At 33.2% G+C, this 22,158-nt stretch overlaps 2 protein-coding genes and 1 non-coding gene across 5 annotated transcripts in view; 1 reads left to right on the top strand and 2 right to left on the bottom strand.

Annotated features, from left to right (window-relative positions):
• The window catches only part of LOC126776785 (stromal interaction molecule homolog), a 52,978-nt gene extending 46,967 nt beyond the window's left edge, over positions 1–6,011 (top strand). The window contains exons 12-14 of one of the 2 annotated variants that reach the window (XM_050499545.1): positions 3,585–3,678; positions 4,489–4,650; positions 4,918–6,011. In XM_050499545.1, the coding sequence (XP_050355502.1) occupies positions 3,585–3,678; positions 4,489–4,650; positions 4,918–5,230 (569 nt within the window). In that variant the 3' untranslated portion in view covers positions 5,231–6,011. Of the gene's footprint in view, positions 1–3,584; positions 3,679–4,488; positions 4,655–4,917 lie in introns of those variants that run through there. The other variant, XM_050499546.1, reaches the window with a different exon arrangement.
• A 6,249-nt stretch (positions 6,012–12,260) lies between these two features.
• On the bottom strand, positions 12,261–21,294 carry LOC126776843 (nucleosome assembly protein 1-like 1-B). 2 transcript variants are annotated; one of them, XM_050499683.1, is made up of 9 exons: positions 21,172–21,294; positions 20,706–20,813; positions 17,060–17,267; positions 16,807–16,961; positions 16,449–16,579; positions 16,130–16,290; positions 15,850–16,038; positions 15,580–15,702; positions 12,261–13,455 (listed from the first exon to the last, which is right to left on the bottom strand). In XM_050499683.1, exons 2-9 carry the CDS (start codon positions 20,804–20,806, stop codon positions 13,348–13,350), a joined length of 1,176 nt encoding a protein of 391 aa, XP_050355640.1. In that variant the 5' UTR covers positions 20,807–20,813; positions 21,172–21,294; the 3' UTR covers positions 12,261–13,347. The 2 variants fall into 2 exon arrangements, with proteins under 2 accessions (XP_050355640.1, XP_050355641.1); XM_050499684.1 differs by lacking the exon at positions 12,261–13,455 and adding an exon at positions 13,600–14,762.
• On the bottom strand, positions 16,639–16,726 carry LOC126776969 (small nucleolar RNA Me18S-Um1356). Its single transcript, XR_007670003.1, has one exon. It is a non-coding gene; the product is annotated as a small nucleolar RNA Me18S-Um1356 (small nucleolar RNA).
• Positions 21,295–22,158: the final 864 nt, after the last annotated feature.

The following is a 22,158-nucleotide window of genomic DNA, read 5'->3' as shown; positions in this document are numbered from 1 at the left end:
GTTGAGGATAAAATGGGGTATTTCATTATTGTATAGAGATTGTATCTATCGTGTCTCGTTTTAAGGTTTCAAACGTGAATTAATTATTTTTTTATTTAAACTTAGAATCTCATATCAAATGAACGCATTATTTTATTTTTTTTATAATATAATGATTTATGTGTAGGAAGGGGAAGTCGAATGTAACATATTTTCAATGAAAACAATGGGACCGAGAGACAGAGACAAGAGCGAGACAGATGTAGAAACACGATTTTACGTAACGTACTAAATGGATGACCCAAAAAGAAAAACAACTATATTACCAAAAAAAAAAAAAAAACTAATATTTAATGGATCAATTTACACCCAAATATATATTATTTAAATGCTTGCTGTTTTTTAAATATGTTAAGTATCGTTGTGCGTACAAATCAAAATGTTTTTAAAGCATCACAAATTATATTTACAAAATTATTAATGAATATTAGATATATTGTTATAATACTTCACGCGTGCATAATGTATAGAATGCTGAAGTGAAAGCGTTGATTTTATAAAATCAATCGACTGTAAACACTTTGTTATTTCATATTATTAGTAGCCATAATGTGTTGACTTTAACTTGTTTTATCATTAGAGTTTTTATAGCCTTCATTTCTTTTTACAGATAATTTTTGTAACTTTTTTTTTTTTCTAAATTATAATTTAGTATGCGATCAGAGATATTAGAAAGCATTCAAGTTAAACACATCAGTTGTGCTATAGAATATAGTGTACTTAAATTATATAATACTTAAATATAACAAATTAATTTATAAAAAAATGAAAAATATGAGGCTGAAAAATTAAAAAAAAAAATATTGGTAAGTTAAAATTATCCGTACCACGTAATGTAAACAAAAGACAAATCTTATCTACCATTTACAATTTAATTGGTTTAGTTTCGTATTTTTTTAATGATATAAAGCTCAAAATGTGTGACCAATATCTAACTATATTGAGTAGCTATATTAGCTCAAGTAGAAATACCATATATTATATGTATATTATAAATATATTATATTTATAAAGATTTTCTAACATAAGATAATCGATATTTACGACTATTTTATAACTTTTAACTTAACAAATGTGATTTCATTATGAATAAAATGAAAATACTAATTTCTTAATCGTTCTCTGATTAGTTTTTATTCTAAGAAAAAATACCTGTATCATTCTTGTTTCATGACTTATTTTTTTTAATCTTCAAATTCTTGCTTAATTAAAAAAAAATGACATAAGGAATGTACTTGACAGCTGTATGTTTTCTGTGCGTTTTTGTAAATTGATACAATTCTATCATTTTAGTAAGGCTTAAGATTATAAGTCCTAAGGAACATGCATGATAAGAACTAATAAAAAGTAAAAATTTAAAAAAGTGTAGTGACAGCACACGTGACAGAACTGAAACTTTTTTGCGTCAGGAAAGTTTCAGAAATGTAATCTCTTTTTTGACTGGATTGAATTTTATGTGCCAAAAATGTAGACAATGTATTTTTGGATGCTTTTACATTTTTTTCTTATGCTGACTGTACAAAGCCTTAGTCAAAACTTCCTATAAGCAGACTTAGTGCTGAAACATCATTTTTCTAAGTTTTATATGTAACTAAAGTTATAAATTAATATTTTCAACCAACCCAAACACTTTAGAACATTTCTGTCTAATCTAATAACATTTTGTTTATTTGAAAAAATTACATTTTAAGTAGAACGCTTCAATCGAATTATATACTACAAATAAATCTCAAAAGTTTTTTTTTTTTTTATTGTAATGCATTAGAATATAATATTTATTTTGTTACCATAGATATATTTATATTGTTTGTATGATTTCATTACTATGAATAAATGATTTATCAAATTTCATGTTATCACAATCCGTAGGAAGCTTTCAGGCCCTTTAGTAATGCACATGAACTCATGTGACGGTAAAAAAGCATGTATGAAATAGTCCTTAGTTTTTTTTTTTTAATCTACATTCAGTTTTGGGTGTGGGTTTCTTTAGCTTTATGCATGTTATCTGTAGTTGCATCTTTACTATATTATGATAAAAAAATAATATCATTGCTTGCTTCATTCTCATTTGTGCTGTAAAATCATTACATTTTAATTTAAAAAAAAATATTAAGTATTTTCTAAGAGAATTCCATATTTTAATAAGTAAAACGCAGCATACCCGATTAAAATTTAGTTATAAATATTAACATACCCAGATAAGTTTACACTTTTTAAGTTGCCAGTAAATATAAAAATACTAAAATTATAATATTAATATTCAAATTTTTTTTTCTTACCATAACTATACTTGTTTTAGTAAATATTGTAAGGAAACACTAGTTATGCTTTTGATAAAAAAATGTTTAGTAATTAAATAATTAATGAATGTTCTATCCGAAATTGCAATAACTGACATTTTAAATAACACTACAAGTTTTCTATTTACTACTTTACTGGTGGAAGAGCTTTGTGCAAGCTCGTCTGGGTAGGTACCACCCACTCACCAGATATTCTACCGCAAAACAGCAGTACTCGGTATTGTTGCGTTCCGGTTTGAAGGGTGAGTGAGCCAGGGTAATTACAGGCACAAGGGACATAACATCTTAGTTCCCAAGGTTGGTGGCGCATTGGTGATGTAAGCTATGGTTAACATTTCTTACAATGCCAATGTCTATGAGCGTTGATGACCATTTACCATCAGGTGGCCCATATGCTCGTCCGCCTTCCTAATCTATAAAAAAAATCTTTTAGTAGTTTAGATCAAATTTTAAACCAGTTCCACTTAACCACATAAATTGAATTTTTGCACACACTTATTATTGGTGACAATACAATAAAATTAATAGAATAAATTAAACTTATTAAATATATGTATAACAAATCGGTAATTTATAACTCATCATGTACATAACATAATATATAATAAATATTTCATTACATAACGGGGTAATTATACTTATTATGTTTTAGCAAATTTATCTTTGCACGTTTGAAAGCTTTTGACGATTGTGATTTTGTTTTATTTTTGCCCTTTCCGGCTTTTTAGTATTGCAAGTTCCTTTGAAATGGCAACATTTTAATTTAAAGGTAAGAATTTGTTGTATTATATGGTATCAGAGTCAGCATTCTTAGTATTATCGGGGCTAATTTATTTCATACATGCTTTTAATACTGGTGTATATGAAGATTATTTTAATACATCACACCCTTACATTGTATAGCGTTTTGTATATTTAAACAAGGCGTTGTCTTCTTCATTCGAATGTCAATAAACTAATGATAGAAAGAGATATATCTATGTTTAACTAATCACTCGCTATACATGGTGTTCGTTACCGCATTACACATAATTAGATATAATCATGTTAGGTTTTTATTTGAAGTTATATTTTTAATTTTATTTATGCATGAACATTAGTAATAAATAGTTTCAGTTGGTATGAGAATGGTTAGTATTTTTGTTCGAATACTGTTTATACAGATTTATCAATAATATAACACATCAAAGGTTTACATTATCAATATGAACGTAAGTATAATATTTATATAATGTAAATTTGTAGTGACGGAGAACTTTGGCTGGCGAGAGGATTCGTCTGGCAGTGAAGAACCTGATGCACCGCATTATCCGTTAGATCTAAGACTCGCCGAAGCCAGGCGAGTACTTTTATATCTCTAAATATTTATATAAAACATTTAAAAAAATTTGCTGAAATCTCTGAAGCTGAAGGTTTTAGTTAAATTTATAGAGACCTAATTTTATATAAATACTTCAAGACTTTGTCTATTTTTAAATACTAGGTATGTGCACTTAATTATTGTATTAATAAAATTGCTTTTTTAATAAATAAATTAAAAAAACAGCTTTTAAACAATCAGCAACTTCATGTTATCCAATTTGATAAGTGCCAATATCTATCTATTAATATATCAAAAAATGTATGTAATGTAGACCAGGGAATTATTGCATAATATGATCCTCCTTGTGAGAAATGGTCCGCGCTATCCATACATATCCAGAGTGGTTCGCTTTATCCGCTGTAAAATAAAAATCGAGGTAAAATTGTAGCTTACTTCACTTTAGCTTTTTTTTTATAGAAAAGGAAGGCGGACGAGAATGGGCCAACTGGTGGTAAGTGGTCACCACCGTTCATAGACATTGCTATTGTTAGAAATACCATAATATGATAGCGATAAATAACGATGCAATACCATAGTATAACCAGTGCATACATCGCCAATGCGCCACCAACCTAGAGAAAAAGTAACGTCTCTTGTGTCTGTAGTTACACTGACTCACTCACCCTTAAAACTGGAATAATATTTACTACTGCCGTTTTGAGGAGTGGATGGTACCTACCCAGACGAGCTTGCACAAAGCCCTACCACCAACTAGTAGTAGCCAAATTAATTTTCTACTTATGTATCATACAAAAAATTACGATTGTTTTGATTATTTAATTACAGGCTACAATTAGAAGAAAGGTTAGCCCAAGAGGCAAGAGAGAAAAGACAAGACGAGAGGAGAGCGATCGACGAACGCACGAGGAGCTCGTACAACGACGTCAGGAAGAGTCCCACCGAAGAGCGCAGACGAGACCCCGTGCACTTTATACTGGGAGGGGACAAGTGAGTGAAATGTTCATTAGAGTTGGCCGTATATCGTCTAACATAGTAGGGGGGACATGACTCGATCTGGACAATAATCTTAATTTCAGTTTTCAAAAATGTCATACTCATAAGATGAAGTTCATAATAACCGCACGTATTGTTATATTTGTTTGGACGTTACGAAGCCATAAACATACAAACTTGGGGCCGCACCCACTAACACCCTCGCCAACCGAGCCCGGGCGGGAGGGTGCAGAGACGAGTACCCATTCGAGCACGTTGCAGCGTGAACTGGACGGGCGAGGAGCTGCCGCGCGCCGCGCACTCGCAGTCGCAGCCGCAGCTGCGCGCCGCCGCCCGCGCGCCGCAGCCGCCGCCGCGCCGCGCGCCGCCCGCCGCCGCCGCCGCCGCCGCCGCCGCCGCCGCCGCGCTGCAGCGCTCGCGCAGCACCGACGTGGGGCCCGGGCCCGCGCGCTCCCCGCCCGCGCCCGACGAGGAGTCCACGGACTCCTCGCTCGTGGACGACGACGGCGTGCCCAAGCCGCGCCGGCGCCGGATACACCTCCCGTTCGGCAAGAAGGCGAAGACCCCCGCGTGACCGCCCCGTGTCTCCCCGTTCGTTGACCGAGTGAGCGACCTCGATGGCCTCTGTCCCTCTGGTATTATTTCGTGATTCGTTTCGCACGTTTGCCGTTCGGTGTTAGTTGAATTGCACGTATTTATTTCTTATTATCGTGTCGTATAGTGTTTTACTCCTTCGAATGATTCCATATTATCGTTTTCAAAATCCTCATGTATCTTATCTACACTTATAAATCTTTCGTGTCGTCGCTTGTAATCGACTAGTTTGCCGATGTGTGATATTTCGAGCTATTTTATATATATAAGAGCCGTAGCGAACGACGTTGAATATGAATCGGTCGTAACGATTTCATTTCGTCACCTTTAGTTTTTGGAATGTTTTATGGAGTTTTATTTATAATTTAATTTGTAGCTTTTATTTAGATAATTTTACATTCTATTCAATATTTTTACTCCTCGTTTTATATAAATGCAATATAAATTGTGCTTAATATTTTGTTTTAAATTTCATTTAGATGTTTTCAAATATGTTTTTTTTTTAAGAATGAAAAAGCAATATTTTGCTTATATTATACCATTACACTTAAATAGTAAAACTCCTATTATAGAATAAGTTAAAATTAAGGTTAGAAATTATTATCCTGAAAGGCTATTAAGTGAAAATTTTACAAAATAATATTATACTTTTAATAATATTGACTAAAAGTTAAATTTGTATTTTATAAAAGTTTTGTTAATTGGATATTGAATTTAGATGAGAATTATTATACATTTGAATCTATTTGAATTGCTAAATTCTCGAATAAGTATTCGAACAATGTGAATATTCAATGCGAAGTATAGTTTACACAATTCAGTATAGATCATTTTATATATCATTATATTATATATGTCTCAAAAAATATTGGTTGTGTTTAAACATGAAAATTATTATATCATGTGTCGTAATATTTTTTTATTCATTGTGTAATATATTATATTAAACATTTAACTACATCGCATCATTCCCTGTTGTTTATGTAGTATGATAGCGATATAATTGCCCTATAGATATAATATAGAGTATTTTTTAAGGCAATTTGGTGCTAAATGAATATTTTCAGACTGAAAATCATAAATGGATAAAGTTGGATAATATTCGTTATTTATGGTACAATAAATTTTATGTGGATTTTACTAGTTTCTGGTGGATTTCTTATACTTATACCGTCAGATGTTAATCAATAAGTATTCAGGAGTATTCATAGACAAGGAGAATGGTTTGAGCAATAGTCTTACAAAAATGGCCACATCTAGAAAGAGACTTTCGCTATAGAAATAAGAATAGCAGATATTCGCTACACGATCGCTTTGTCTCTCTCACACATTTCCATCAGTATTGACTTTACAAGTGTCCATAGAACGCCGGGTACATTTTCACTGTCTATGAGATTACAATCTCCGTATGTCAACCTTTATCAATAACGTATGTAATTGTACTTAATAATCATTTTATTATATAATGCCCGGTTTACATTATTCCAGTCCAGCGATCTAGTCCAGTACTGGATTGCTTACTGGAAAAATGTAAACCGGCACTTGAATGAACTCAGTCCAACTGGAATGGATTCATAACATAGATAAGGATGCATAACACCATGAGTGACTTGATTTACGCGAGTACAAAATTACATCTCGACTCGTTTTATGTTCAAGATATTAGATAACTTTATAGTAATTTTTTTTTTTCATTGAAATTGTTAGTTATATAAATGTCACAAATCTGCGAAACTGTTGCAGTATTATTGACAATGTTGATGACATACAGTGCCGGTTTTAGGCATATTATGAGTGTGTGCGAATATTCAAAATACTGGGCTGGTCCCAGTAGACCTTGGAGAAACAGTTTTCATTAAAGTTGAAGTGAGATTCTATATATTTTTAATATCTAATTTAGCGCATTATATTCTCTAGAGCCGGCACTGTGCTTATACTTCCTTTACGGTTACGTAAAAAAAGAATGTCAATTTATTATGTATTGTTGCTTTTACGGCCCATAAGGATGATGGTATAAACCAGAGGTCTTCAAAATACGACCCATAATAGCCCACGCCGGCGAGAAATACCGATCCAGTCTGCTATAATAGGCTGGAGATTTTCTTTGTCGATGAGAAATTTGTGATGAAATAGTCTGTCTTTCAGACTAAGTGGAGGAGTCAGTTCGTCCCTGATTAAAATGTTTGGAGATCATTGGTATAAACGAACCTCAGATCTGACAAGTTTTGTAACAAAAAGACAAATCGTGATAAATACGTTGTTACTTAAAAATAAAATTTATCCTAAAATCTTGTTTATTATTATAAATTAGTCCTTTGCCTATTTATTTATTTTTTCCTAAAAATATACCTATACTTAATCTCAAGACTTAGTATGAGTGTAAAGCCATTGTCCATAGCCTAAAACTGTTTAATTCTAGTTGATTTTTACTATTTTAACTATTTATGTAGTTAATCTAGTCTCTATTTCATGTAATAACCTTTTAACCCCTAGCAGGGCTATTACGTGAGATAACCAATTGTCGATGAAGTGCAGTGTCCTAAAAGAGAAACGGCACTAAAGTAATTTCTTTAATCAGAGTAGTTTATCAAAGCACTGAAAATGAATGTAAGTTTTTGACGTACTACGTAGTCTCTAATTTAAATATTTTTAATTATTACGTTTTCTTGGATAAAATATAGTACGTATATAAGTACTTTCCGACAACAATTTGTTTCGAGTGCTTTGCTATGACATATTAACACGCTTCGGAATTAATTTAAGTCACCCCTGTGTGAAAAATACTTCCGGCAAAAAAGGAATATATTTTTAAAGGGTTTACAAATGTTCAATATAATAAAATAATAAATATGTGTTGAACTTTTTATTTCAAGAATTTACAAAACTGTCAATTCAAAAACGTCTTATATATAAGTACCTATTAATCGAAACGTTTTGGTTAAATGCTTAGAACAAAGATTTTTCATTTTAAAATGTGATGCAATCTAATCGACAAATACTGTCAATGACACATTTGAATTCATCTTTTCATATTCACTACACTCAAACGCATTTCCTTAGTAAAATATGTCAAGTGCTTATGAAAGGTTAATGTCGTGGATGTCGGCGACACTTCTGGTGAGCGATCTGCTCTGGCAACTCCAAGCGGAGGTGCTTGTTCTGCAAGCAAGTATATTACCGCTCAAAAGTATTTGGCCACCTGCATTTTCTTTAAGTTACAAACGATACATTTTAAAGAAATTATTTATTAGGTTTTAATTGTTTGTATAACACCGCAAAATACTTATCCACAATAAAATCGTAAACAGTTTATTGTTATTTGTCGACTCCTGGTCATAAAACCAAAATAGTGTTATTGTCGGAATTTCTTTGAAGTTATTCTTTAAAGTCGTAGTTTTGATATAATTTAGTTATTGAGTAATAAACGTAACTAAAATAGAGAGTAACTACTACAAATATATTTTACCTTAGTTATCTGATGTTATTTGACCATAAAACACGCTCTCCATAGTCCAGTACTTGTCTTATAATATTTTTTTATTATATATATTATTTTTCACTTTATTTATTGAAGAAAATGGGTAAAACTAAGGAATATTCAAGAGAGATCAGGGCCTAATAATCGGCTTTCATATAGCAGGTAAAAGTAATCGTGAGATTTCAAGACTGCAGAAGATACCAAGGTAAACTGTTGACCACATTGTGATGAAATTTGCGACTGAAGAAACAGTTTGCAACAAACGTCGTTCAGGCAGACCGAGAGCCACAACTTCCAATTAAGATTTGAGTTCAGTTATTAATAGCAAACGGAATAGACGATTAACGGCACCAGAAATAGCAGCACAGTATAATGTGGATCGTGATAAACCAGTCATTGTATCCACAGTCAAAAGAAGACTCCATGACGCAGGAATCAAGGGATACATTGCGGTCTCAAAACCACTTCTTAAAACTATTAACAAAAAGAAAAGAATTAATTCGGCTAGAGAACACAAGAATTGGACATTAGCAGATTGGGAAAAGGTCCTCTGGACGGACGAATCAAAATTTGAAATTTTTGGATCCAAACGAAGAGTTTTCGTACGGCAGCAGTTAAACGAAAGGGTAAATGATGCTTGTACTGTGGCTTCAGTTAAACACGGCGGTGGGTCTGTGATGGTTTGGGGGTGTTTTGGTGGCTCCGCCGTTGAAAATCTTGTGTGAATACAAGGAATCTTAAAAAAAAGACTGTTACAAAATTATATTGGAGAATAGCGCAGTGCCTTGTGGAACCCATTTAATTGGTCCGGGATTTATATTTCAACAGGATAATGATCCGAAATACACGTCAAGATTATGCCATGCCAGGATTTTTTAAAAGGAAAAGAACAAGAACAGGTGTTGAAACTCATGATATGGCCTCCACAGTCCCCAGACTTAAGCCCGATAGAACTATTGTGGGATCAGCTAGATAGACAGGTGCGGAAACGTCCTACATCACAGGAAGACTTGTGGTGAAAACTGCAAGACGAATGGCAGAAGATAACTGAGACAACATTGCAAAAATTAGTAGCTAGATTGCTGAAGCTTTGAGAGGCTGTCATTAGCAATAAAGGTAGACACATAGATGAGTCCAAAATTTAAAAACTTTATTATTATTATGTTTGAAAATGGCTCATAAATAGTTAAAATTATTATGAGGTAGTTTCATTTAATCAGACTTTTACAAAGTGTATTTTACTAGGCGACCAAATACTATTGAGCGGTAGTGTAGGTACAAAGAATATATACAATATGTATAAAAAAGTATAAGTATTTTTTATTGTTAACTTTTTTTTTTTCAGCCTTTTGCTGTCCACTGCTGGACGAAAGCCTCCCCCATAGAACGCCAACCATCCCGATCTTGGGCAGTCCGCATCCATCCCGAACCTGCCACCTTTTTTAAATCGTCGGCCCATCTTGTCACAGGGCGTATTACACTACGTTTGCCTAAGCGTGGTCTCCACTCCAACACGTGTCGGCTCCATCGGCCATCAATGCGCCTGGAGACATGACCAGCCCACTTCCACTTCAGCGAGCTAATTCTAAGCGCGATGTCGGTGACTTTAGTTCTCTGGCGAATGTCCTCATTTCGGATTCTATCTGCCTGAGAAACCCCAAGCATCGCGCGTTCCATTGCTCGCTGAGCGACCTTAAATTGGTGGACCAGTTCTACGGTAAGTGTCCACGTTTCGGCACCGTAAGTCATTATAGGTAGGACGCACTGATTGAAGACCCTGGTCTGATGCGACTGTGGGATCGACGATTCAAAAATATGACGTAACCTCCCGAATGCCGCCCAGCCCAAACGTATTCTTCTTTTAGCCTCCTTCTCAAAGTTGTGCCGGCCAAGTTGTATAGTTTGGCCCAGGTAGATATATTCCTGCACAACTTCAAGTGGAGAGCCATTTACGACCACTGGTCTCGGGGATACATGACGGTTTGCCATAATTTTGGTCTTTTCAATGTTCATCCCGAGACCTACTTGTCTTGAAGAATCGCTCAGGCTATTTAGCACCTCTTCCAAATCCTGCAGAGTCTCCGCCATGATGACAATGTCGTCGGCAAATCGCAGATGTGTAATGTGTTGGCCATTTATATTAATGCCGCGTCCGTTCCAATCGAGCGTCTTGAAGACGTCCTCCAATGCATTGGTAAAGAGTTTCGGTGATATTACATCTCCCTGTCTTACCCCGCGATGCAATTGGATTGGTCTTGTGCTCTGATCTTGTACTTGGACGGTCATGGTTGCGGCTTCGTACAAACACTTCACCACCTGGACATACCGACAGTCAATTAGGCATCTCTGCATGGATTCCAGAACAGCCCAGGTCTCGATGGTATCGAAGGCTTTTTCGTAGTCCACAAACGCTAGGCATAGAGGCTGATTATATTCCTCGGTCTTCTGTATTATTTGCCTTAGTGTATGTGGTCTACGGTACTGAAGCCTTTTCGAAACCCAGCCTGTTCCACGGGTTGGAAGTCATCGAATTTTCGGGCAAGACGATTCGTGATTACCCTCTAAAACAATTTGTAAACATGGCTTAAAAGTGAAATGGGGCGGTAGTTTTTCAGAAGATATTTATCGCCCTTCTTGAAAAACAGCACCACCACACTTCTGCTCCATTCTTCGGTGTTATACCATTGTGGAGGACGGAATTAAAGATGTTAGCCAGCTCTCTCAGAACTGGTGTGCCTCCTGCTTTGAGAAGCTCTGAAGTAATTCCGTCATCTCCTGGAGCCTTGTTGTTTCCAAGTTGCCCGAGAGCAATCCTAATCTCGCCCAAATCGATGTCGGGAAGATCGTCTGATAGATGGCGTGTTAGTCTGGCTCGTGGGTTCATCCGCACTGTGGGACTCAGGTGGAGGTACTCGTGATGAGTATAAATCGCCATAGTACTTTTCGACTTCAGCTAGAATCTCTGGTTTTGAGATGACGGTTGTGCCTTGAATGGTTCTGAGTTTTTTTTTTATTTATTACTTTTAGTTTTATATTATGTTTTACTTTTTACCTATCGAGACTTATTTTGTTTTGAGTCGGGGTTTTAAGTATGTTTTTTTTTCAAACAGCTTATTTTGTAATACAGAAATTGAATCCTTCCATTTGATACCCCAATCGGATATGTTTACTATCCTTTATTCATCCCCATTTCCACCATAACTATTAAACGGCTCAATCAATTTTCTTCAAACAGCCTATAACACTCTCGGCTAAGAAATCATTCAAACAAAAGCAACTAAATAAAAATCGGTTCATCTGTTCGAGAGCTACGATCTCATGTAGACAGAGAGGTACACACACAACAAATTTTTTAAACTTATAACACCCCTCGTTTTGTAATAATGTAAGTCACTTCAAATAGAAAATTGACACACTTAGATTAATGGTGGTTTTACAATCACTGGAAAATTTTGGTAGACAATAGTTGTAAAATCTCAGTGTAAATAAGGGGGTCTGAATTCTTATTTCTGACCTATTTAATAAAAGACAATTTTAAAACTAAATTTATTTTTAAAAAAGTTGTGTACAAATATCCTAATGTGTAGCTGGTATATGCGATAACTCAACGCTTCTTAAAACTGCTTTTCAATCACTTCTTTGCACCATACTGTGCTTTTTTATTTGCAACTTACAATATTTCGACATAAAAATTATTATGGTTAACTAGTATACAGTCTTAAAGACAGTTAAACTTTATGACAGGTGTTTACACGATTTACAGCAAATTCAGTTAGTTACGTCACAATTGTTTCGCTAACATTATTTGAAACCAAAATTGGTGATTTAAATAATAAAATTCATTTGGATTAAATACTGTCAGTGATTTGATAATTAGCGGTTTCACCATGATCGCATTTTTAAATAAGATATTAAACAGGCGGATACATTTAAACGGTGAATAACGATATCATCAACGAGAAGGAATGTTAAATTCTTCATTTTATTAAAATCGAGCGCAACAAACTTGCAAATTTATTAAAAGTACGCATGTCATGGTCGCAGACCGACATACAAACCTAGTTAAAAAAAAATTGCAGAAATTATACTTTTAAACAATTTAGTTCAAAAGGTAGGAAAATAACAATGTTAACATACTGGCCTTGAAACAGCTCAAAATAATCGGTGCGTTTTAACTAAGGTAGATTCAATATCTACAGACTTCAAACGTAACAACAATACAGTACTTTTCCAAACTTGATAAATAACCGTCATATTTAGCGAAGGTTATCGTAGCGACGAACTTAACAGACGAACCAGCACCGACATTCTCAACGGGTATATATTGCCTGTGCCGGTGTCCGTCTGTACGTATCTCTGGCGTCTGACGATACTTTGTTAGTATACAGCCTCATACACCAATAATATTATGAACGAGAATCAAACAAATTAGTTTGAGATTACAAGTGATCGGAGTGATCTTAAATACGTCTCGTAGATATGAATACTAATGTTTTCGCCGCCTGCCACGCGTGCCCGTAGTAACGAATCGACCCGCAGTCGTAGTCCCGTATTATTTAGCTATAGCACCAAGATGCGGTTTCAGAACGGAAATGCTAGTGCCAGTAGGCAGCGGCCGGCTACTGCTGCTTGCACTCGGCGGGCGTGTCGTGCTGCCCCTTCTTGGCGCGCCTCCCCGGCGCGGGCTCCTCGTCCTCGCTCTCTTCCGTCGAACATTCCTCGTCCTCCTGATCATAGAGTTCAAAATCAATTCCGAGCAAACATACCGTTCGCTAAGTCACCTAATTACGTAAATTCTGCAACCATCTGCTCGCCGTCGTTTACCGAAAATTAAATCGCATGCAAGAAAGGAGTAAAATAAAACACATGGATAAAAAGCTTACAATTTTAATGTCATCGGTACGACATCATGCCAAAAACATAAAAGCCATAAACCATATTATGTAAAAACTAGCTCGAGCTGCTATGACGTGTAATTATGCTCATTTCGATAGAAAAGTTACATAAATAAAAAATATACATCTATATTCCGACCTAACTATTGTTTAGTCATTAATACATCTCCAAGAGAAAGATCACAGTTTGCAATGTTCTAGTGATGATAAAAATGCAGTTTGGCACTAGAGAGATTCAGAAAGATGCACCGATCGAACAGCCACTGCGGGACAAACCGCCACGCATGGAATGACAATTTAAATTTCATTTAGTAGGAAACATCGATTAGCCTTAGAGAATATAATATCACATGAAATTTAAAAGTACACAAACGAATACGTAAAATTCGTAAACAAAAATACACACTATTACAATAATTAATGTATAATAATAAATAAAAAACGAGAATTGTATAACTATTCTAGAAATGCAATATAGGTTTTCGTTAACATGTAACCGTTATCATGCATTACAATTAAGGCACCATTACTCTTCTCGCTTCAGATAAGACAAAATATAGCGCTCTTTGAGCTCATTTACATAACAATTCGCGTCTAAAACATATTTATCTACTTCTAGGGATAAACCATGCATAAACGTAACAAAAATGCGAGAAGTAAATCTTAATTAAAGTCTAGCGCTCAAATACTAACAATTTATATACGAATATCCAAAAGAAATCGGAATGCTTACGGGAAATAACTCTAGAATTTCTAATTCACATCAAATTGACTTAATATTGACATGTAAATGGTCAGATGAAAGAATCCTAAAGCAGATTTCCCGAAGCATTCCATCTAGAGTATTAACTTATCGACCTGCGAGATATAATTTAGATTATTTTTGGTACAATAAGTTTTTGATATGGGACAGATATGATCGCGCCGAAGGCAAAAGCCACACTCGATTGTGCATAAAGAGTCGTCGAACGGTCTAAGGTCGAACAACCGCTATCCGCAGTTTGTTCGAACCTAGCGCGTTTAGTGGCTAGTTGCTAGAACGCTAGTAAACGCTAATGGTGGGCGGATAGGATGTTGCATCAATCTTCCGCGTCAGAAACCTCCTCGGTACCCGAATCCTCGTCAGAGTACGAATCCTCCTGAAAACAAATATACCGCTTTTGGTCGAGCCGCCAACAATCTAACCAGACGGAGATAGTGGTATTTGTGTGTGTGAAATTTAAAAGCTAATTAAAACCGTTCGTCCAAATGTAGCTCAAACTAGTTAAAGTTTTATATAATTAAATCAATTCAAACTTTTGTATTCGACCTTATTAAAAATTAACTCGTCAGATAATAATAATTTTAAATTTACATGTAAATATAGCTGTTAATTAAAACTATAACATCATATGTATTCTATTATATGTATATTACCAAGATTGAGCTACTCTTGGTATGATTTGTAAATTAAATTCAAACCAAAAATATACTGTACCTTCGTCTGATTTTTGATGTGAAGGCTGGTCTAATGTTAAGAGGCACTAAAAACTCTACCATGCACATAAATTAAGCATATGGCTACCAGATGGCTGTAGAATTTGTTTGTTTCATTTCATGCATATGAATATTAGCCGAAGAAGCTAATTTATATTATTCATATTAATTTTAATGTAAAGCAAGTTTATTATAGTGTTAAGTTTTTTGAAGAAACAATAAATAGAAGAAATTTATAACAGTTTTAATCATAAACTTGCTGTACAGCACTTTTATAATAAATTATTATTCGTATGTGTGCACAGGATAAGAATGTACATTAGAGGTTCGAAGTTTACAACGTATTGATTACTAATTCTAAAACCTTTTTAAGATGATGTTGATGTTTTTTTATCATGCAAGTAGGATGATGATATCATATCATAACAATTTAAATTAAAGTGTTATCCTGTGCACAGTAGTAGTGACGTCTGAACCCACCTCCTCCTCGTAGTCGTCGTCGTCGTCCTCGTCGAGTCCCTCGCCCGTGTACAGCAGCACGGCGCGCGACACGACGCGCTCGCGGATGTAGTGACCCACTTCGAAGTCGGCCGTTAGCAATGCCTGCAGGGAGCATAGCGGATTAAGCATCATTTAATATTAATTATATAACTTTACCAAGTAGAAACTTATTAAATAAAAATTATCAGTGTATAGGTAATAGAAGAATAAAGAACAAGAACAAAATTTAGTAAAAAAACTATGGTTTACCTGTGTATCTGAAGCTAAGGTGGAGTTGGGGTCATCTGGCATCAAGGGTGGGGAGAAGAAGTTGAAGAAAGAGTCAGCTTGAACCGACTTGGTGACTGTACGTACTGAGCCTCGGGACTTGTGTTTTTGCTTCTTCTTTATCGTCTTTACTGTTACATTTTTGCCCTTCTTCCAGTTGATTTCACAACCCTATGTTAAGAATAATTAGTTGAAAAAGAGATGTTTTTTATACTTAATAAGAAACATATTTGTAGTATAACAGAATTTTTTTTTTAATTACCTTGCATGAATAAATTTCTGGACCTTCAAATTCCAAAGGACTCTCCTCATCTGGCTTACATTTCATGGAGTACTCCTTTGTGAGAATTGTGTTTGTGAAGTAATCATTGGGTGCAAAGTGGAACTCGAGGGTGAAACCAATAGGACCTTCATGCATTTTCACTGTACAAATAAAATCTTTTATGACTATTTTTGTTTCTCTTAGCATAAATTGTTCAAAAACAGTAATTTTAAAATATCATTTTTAAACAATATCATTTGAAAAGTTTAATTACATATTTATATAATTTAGTTTTTTTTTTTTAAATAATAGACCATACCTTTAATATCCTGAATGCATTTAATAATTGGCTCATCATGGTCTTGCATCATTTCACACAGCATGGAAACATTTTTAAATATGTTGTACCAAAAGTCTGGGATGCCCTTTACGTTGGGGTCCATGGGTGGCCTGCAAGATATCGAACTAGTTACAAAGAGATTTAAATAAAAAAATATTCTTTCACTTGCATAATTTTGCCTCAGTTGGTGATGCATGTTAGAGAAATCACTCATGATTTTTCAGTAATTGGTGTAAGTGTGTCATCATAACAAATTATTAACATTAACTTAATACAACTTCAATTGCATAAATGTTAAATTATAAATGAAGGTTAATGTAAACTCAAAACTACTAACTCGGCTAATTTGTTTTCTTCTTTCTTCTCGTCACTATCAGCAATAGCAGCATTTTGAACACTACGAGCTAATTCCTCTTCTTCAGTTTCGTCGCGCCAAGGGTTTAGACACTCTTCATCAGTTGGCTCGTAAGAACCATTTACTATTTGAGCTCGCTGAAAAAATTAAATTAGATTTTAATTCGAAATATAACATTAAAGGCAGTAAACAATCCAAGAAACTATCAATTTTTAGTTTGTATTAATTTCCTTACCTTTTCAAACAGTGGTTTATACATTTTCTCATATTTACACTCAAGCGCATGCACCTCTGAGTAGAACTTGGCTTCAATGTCTACAAACTCTTTCTGCAAGGACCGAAGTGCGCGGATTCGCCGACGCACATTGGGAGGTAATGAAGCCATCGCTTCAGCATGGATGCGGTTGGTGATAGCAACTAGCATCTCATTTCTAGTAATGCCACTGTTCAAGAAAATAATAATTATTTAGTTTTAATTTTGCTTCAAATTTCAGTTATATGATGTAAGTTAATCTAATACAACGTTAAACCTTAAGCTAAAGATTAGCAAGTGGCCTATTTTCATTTATTACAAATTAAATACTCATATCTTTTAATATGGTACCATATTGAAAACCTACTGAATGAACCTAAAAATCTTATAGATTGCACTGGTTAGGCCTAATCCTGTAAAGTTAAATTTAAAAGTGTAAATTTAGGTAGTTCAAACATAGGTTAATTTATCGCATGGCCCAGTTCCATGACGAGTGATGAATCTATCACAATTTAACGCAAGTATATTTTGGTCACAAGATTAAATTTTACGATGATGTTCCGAAACGCGACTCGTGACTTTGAAATAATGTATATATAGAAAACCGGTTTTAATATACCTTTTAGAACACCGATCGATATTAACTATACAGATATGTTCGAGTTAAAAATAAAAATTTAAAGAATTTCAGTGTCCGCGGATAACGCAAAAACTGAATTAAATTCTAAGTCATTTTTCTCCAAGTGAAAACTCATCTTACAATACAGAGCAAAAGAAAAAAAACGTCGTTAATATGTAAACCACCGTAGGGCGTATATACGAACTCAAAATTATGTTTACCCTATATTGTAATAATTTATATTCACAATATTGTAATTAATAAATACAATGAAATATTTATAGTTTACTTTCTTTAACTGGTTTGTAAAGCGTTTTTATGCTCCAATTGTTTTGTATCTCACTGAAGTCAAATAAATACTAGTCTCTATTTTTATTTGATGTATAATATCAATGTTTTCAATCGAAATGACATTTTTATAATAAGCGAAACATTTTATGATATTACACTTTTTTGCAAGTTTTTTTTTTCAAATTAATAAATATATTAATTTTTGAAACATATTCCATTTACCAATTGATTTTATAAATAAATCACTTATATATTTGACACGATTAACCACTTTAATGCATATAATAATTTATAATCAATCATTTGTCGTATATTTCCTGTAAATTAGCTGAGCAAAAAGGGTCATGGATATATCTTTCAGTTTTCTTATAATCGCGGTTTTACCATCTTAGATCACGCGTCTTTCGAATCGAAACAATACAAAGTATTCGTATTAAGTACTCAAGACGAGCCTGCAGGACGCCTTTCAACTAACCAACTCATCTACATTTCCTGTTTAGAGACTGCAACCTGGCCAATAATTGCCCTTGAGCTTTCCATCTGTTACATTTTATTTTCAAGCTCCAGATTTTTATTCAGATATATTAAACAAATATGGCATTTGAATGCTAAATTAGCTATGCAGCTGAATTGAAAAGAAAGTACGGAAATAATTTCGAAATGTTCAACTTTTTATTGTCAAAGATATATTTACATCTTTTAATGCAGTCGTACTATTTCTATCTAAAAAATATTTATGTTATTTCCACCGTAAATCAAAGCAGTAGAGTATTCTTTTTAGCATAAACAATTACAAATGTGAGCACAAATTAACCCTATTTTTGCATTGTGATCGATATTTTAGAAAACTTAAGGAATTACATCGATCTTTTACAACATGCAGCACTACGAACGATTCCAAAGGCATTCAGACACGCATGCCGTCTGTTGCCGACCAAGTAGAGCATGAAATGACTCATGGGTTCGATGACCCGTAATCTCAATCGATCATTACTTTTTACACCCAATTCAAATATCGAGACGTTTTTGTGTACCTTTACTAGACAATCTAAAATGGTGTATGCAGCTTTTTATATCACTGATTGGTTTAAATTTTGTAATAGCTAAAAATAAAAATAATCTTCAAGTTTAATGTGGATTTTCATTTCAAAAATATAGGAATGGAATTACTGTGAAAACTTAAATTAAATATGATTTGGACGTATATATATATACGAGATATATAGATTATTGGCTTATATAAAAAAAACTTTTCGGTATAACCGTTACTTTGGATTTATTTTTAAAAATAAAATTAAAAATTTTAAATTTACCCAACGATATTGTTCGTTGCAATAAATTACATAATATAAGTAATAAGTACCTTATTTAAAAAATACTTAAAATGTGATATCATTTTACTTAAATAAAAGAAGAATAAACAGTTATTCAATAAGGAAGTCTAGGTCTTATTATCTAAATTATAGGTAATTTATCTTTTTAAAATAGTCCAGAATAATTATCCCATTTGTCACGTGGTATTGAAATGAAACCTATGTTTCGTAGCGAATGGTTTACAGTTGTATTATGGTTAAGTTATGAATCGTAATACATGATATATGTTAATATATAGTATATTATTTTTTTGGATTTAACTGAAATACTAATAATTGTAATAATAATAATAATAATAAAAAAAGCCGAGATGGCCTAGTGGTTAGAACGCGTGAATCTTAACCGATGATCGTGGGTTCAAACCCGGGCAAGCACCACTGAATTTTCATGTGCTTAATTTGTGTTTATAATTCATCTCGTGCTTTACGGTGAAGGAAAACATCGTGAGGAAACGTGCATGTGTCTAATTTCATTGAAATTCTGCCACATGTGTATTCTACCAACCCGCATTGGAGCAGCGTGGTGGAATAAGCTCCAAACCTTCTCCTCAAAAGGGAGAGGAGGCCTTAGCCCAGCAGTGGGACATTAACAGGCTGTTACTGTACTGTACTGTACTAATAATTGTTGTCAACTATTTCATTAAGTTACTTGTGGGATTATTGATGACGAGCGCGTGATTGCAAATAATCTTGTCGAATAATAAGCTCTTTAAAAACTACAACCTAAATGTGTTTAAATAAGGCTATTGTTGTAAAATTAAAATTATACTCAGTAAATTAATTAACTCCTTATAAAGTTTTTATTTGTTTAAACATAAGGTTTACATATTAAATTCTAGCAGTTCCTCAATTATAAATGGGCTCAAGTAGACCTTGTTTCGAATGTTGAATGGAATGAGATTTTATAGTTGGATGAATCACCATGACTCACAATTGAGATCTTCTGAGAGAATCGTTTTGATACGGATAAAATTACCAACTCAGTTACTATGTTAACAAGTAAATATTTTATGTAATTGAATTAACCTCGAGAATAAAAATAAAATGAGTTATATACATAATAGATACGTAGTAATACTATCGCAAACACTGCTAATAAGAGTATAATACTTTTATTAAAAAGGACAAAACTTTTTTTTAAAAGGACATAAACCTTAAATTAATTTAAATTAATAAAATTTGATTATTTAACTGTACAAGTATTACGTTGATTACTAAGTGTACAAAATATAAAAAATTCAAAATTCGAACACCAACACGTGCTATATATTTTTAATTGATTCAATGCTAAGATATCTATTTTTACTCTTGTTAACATGTTGATTGAACAAACTGGGTTGCTTACCTTTTCAACAAGTGCGCTGCTAATTCACCACCAGCAATTTCCTCCTCATCACCGGTCTCAACCTCTGAAGTAGCATCACCGGCACGTTCCACGGAACCCATGTTTAATCTAAAAAAAAACGACAATTTGTTTGATCAAAGATCTTCGCGCCACGTTGTCTTCTACCAAGATTCACGTTATTATAAACTTATTTCATATATATTACATTAAATAAGTAATTTGAAGCCTTTTAATAATATAAATTATCACTTCATTAACGTACTTCAAGATTTTTTATATAAAACATAATGCGCAGTTCTCCTTCGGTTGCCGACCACATGGTCACCTAATCAATTTATGAATATCTAGTTTGTTGAACTTCGAAATATTAAAAAAAATATAGCTACTGCAGTTTAGTAACAAAATTATCATGTAACAAAAGGCACTATCACTTATTATAAGAAAATTTTACATTTTTACAACTTACCTTCTAGCCGACAAGACTTGTGAGAAAAGAAAGATGGCGCCGTTAAACTCAGTCAAGGAATGATGAGCGATCGGCGAATGAAAATGAAGAGCGTTAACGCATTATGGTATTATATTAGTTACGTTTCCGGAAGTATATTGCCATTATCAAAAAACGTCGGTCATGTGCACAGAAGTGATTTGTTTTTAAAAAACAGAAATATAATCATTTTTAATACTACTATTAAAGTATTTAAAATGTTTTTTTTTTAAATAATTATTTATCAATTAAAAAACAATAATATTGGTGTAATGTTTAATCTGAATAAGCTTCTTAGTTAAATCTATTTTGAACTTCACTTCAAATCCAAGATCAACATAATATAATATAAATATTTAATATTCATAGAAATGTTCAGTTTTTTTTAATTAAATTTAAATCATTTAAAAAGATTATTCGAAGGATAAGAAATAAATAAATAACAATTATTAAATTTCAAATAAAATATGTTGCTTGATTTTGAAACACCGGTAAGCAAAATATATTAATGTAACAATAATAATAATTAATGTGTCATCTATCAGTGGCTTTATTTTTATAAGTTACATGTTCTTCCAGTTTTGAGATTCCTTGTTTTCTATAAACTGTTAAATTATAGATAAATTTATTAACTTAAGAAATATTTACAATATGGTCTTTTTACAAATACAAATTAAAAATTATATCCTGTACGCCTGGAATGATAGGAAGAATACTAGTAGCATTTTTCATTAAATTGTAATTCCTATTTTCTAGACAAAATTAATGATTGCGTTTGACTGATTATTGAATAATTTATATTACTTAAGTAGAAAATAACAAAGAATGTACATTGAAAAAATGAATCTTAATAAGAAACAAGAGAATTAAAAAAAGTTTTGGTATGGTTTAAGAGATATTAAAAAATAAAATTTATTTCCTATATTTGATAATCTGTTACCAGACGTAATTCGATAATCTGTCAACTAC

Source organism: Nymphalis io, chromosome 21 (genome assembly GCF_905147045.1).
Source record: "Nymphalis io chromosome 21, ilAglIoxx1.1, whole genome shotgun sequence".
Classification (NCBI taxonomy): Eukaryota; Metazoa; Arthropoda; class Insecta; order Lepidoptera; family Nymphalidae; genus Nymphalis; species Nymphalis io.
The sequence above is the reverse complement of the archived record's forward strand: the minus strand, read 5'-3'. Positions and strand labels throughout refer to the sequence as shown.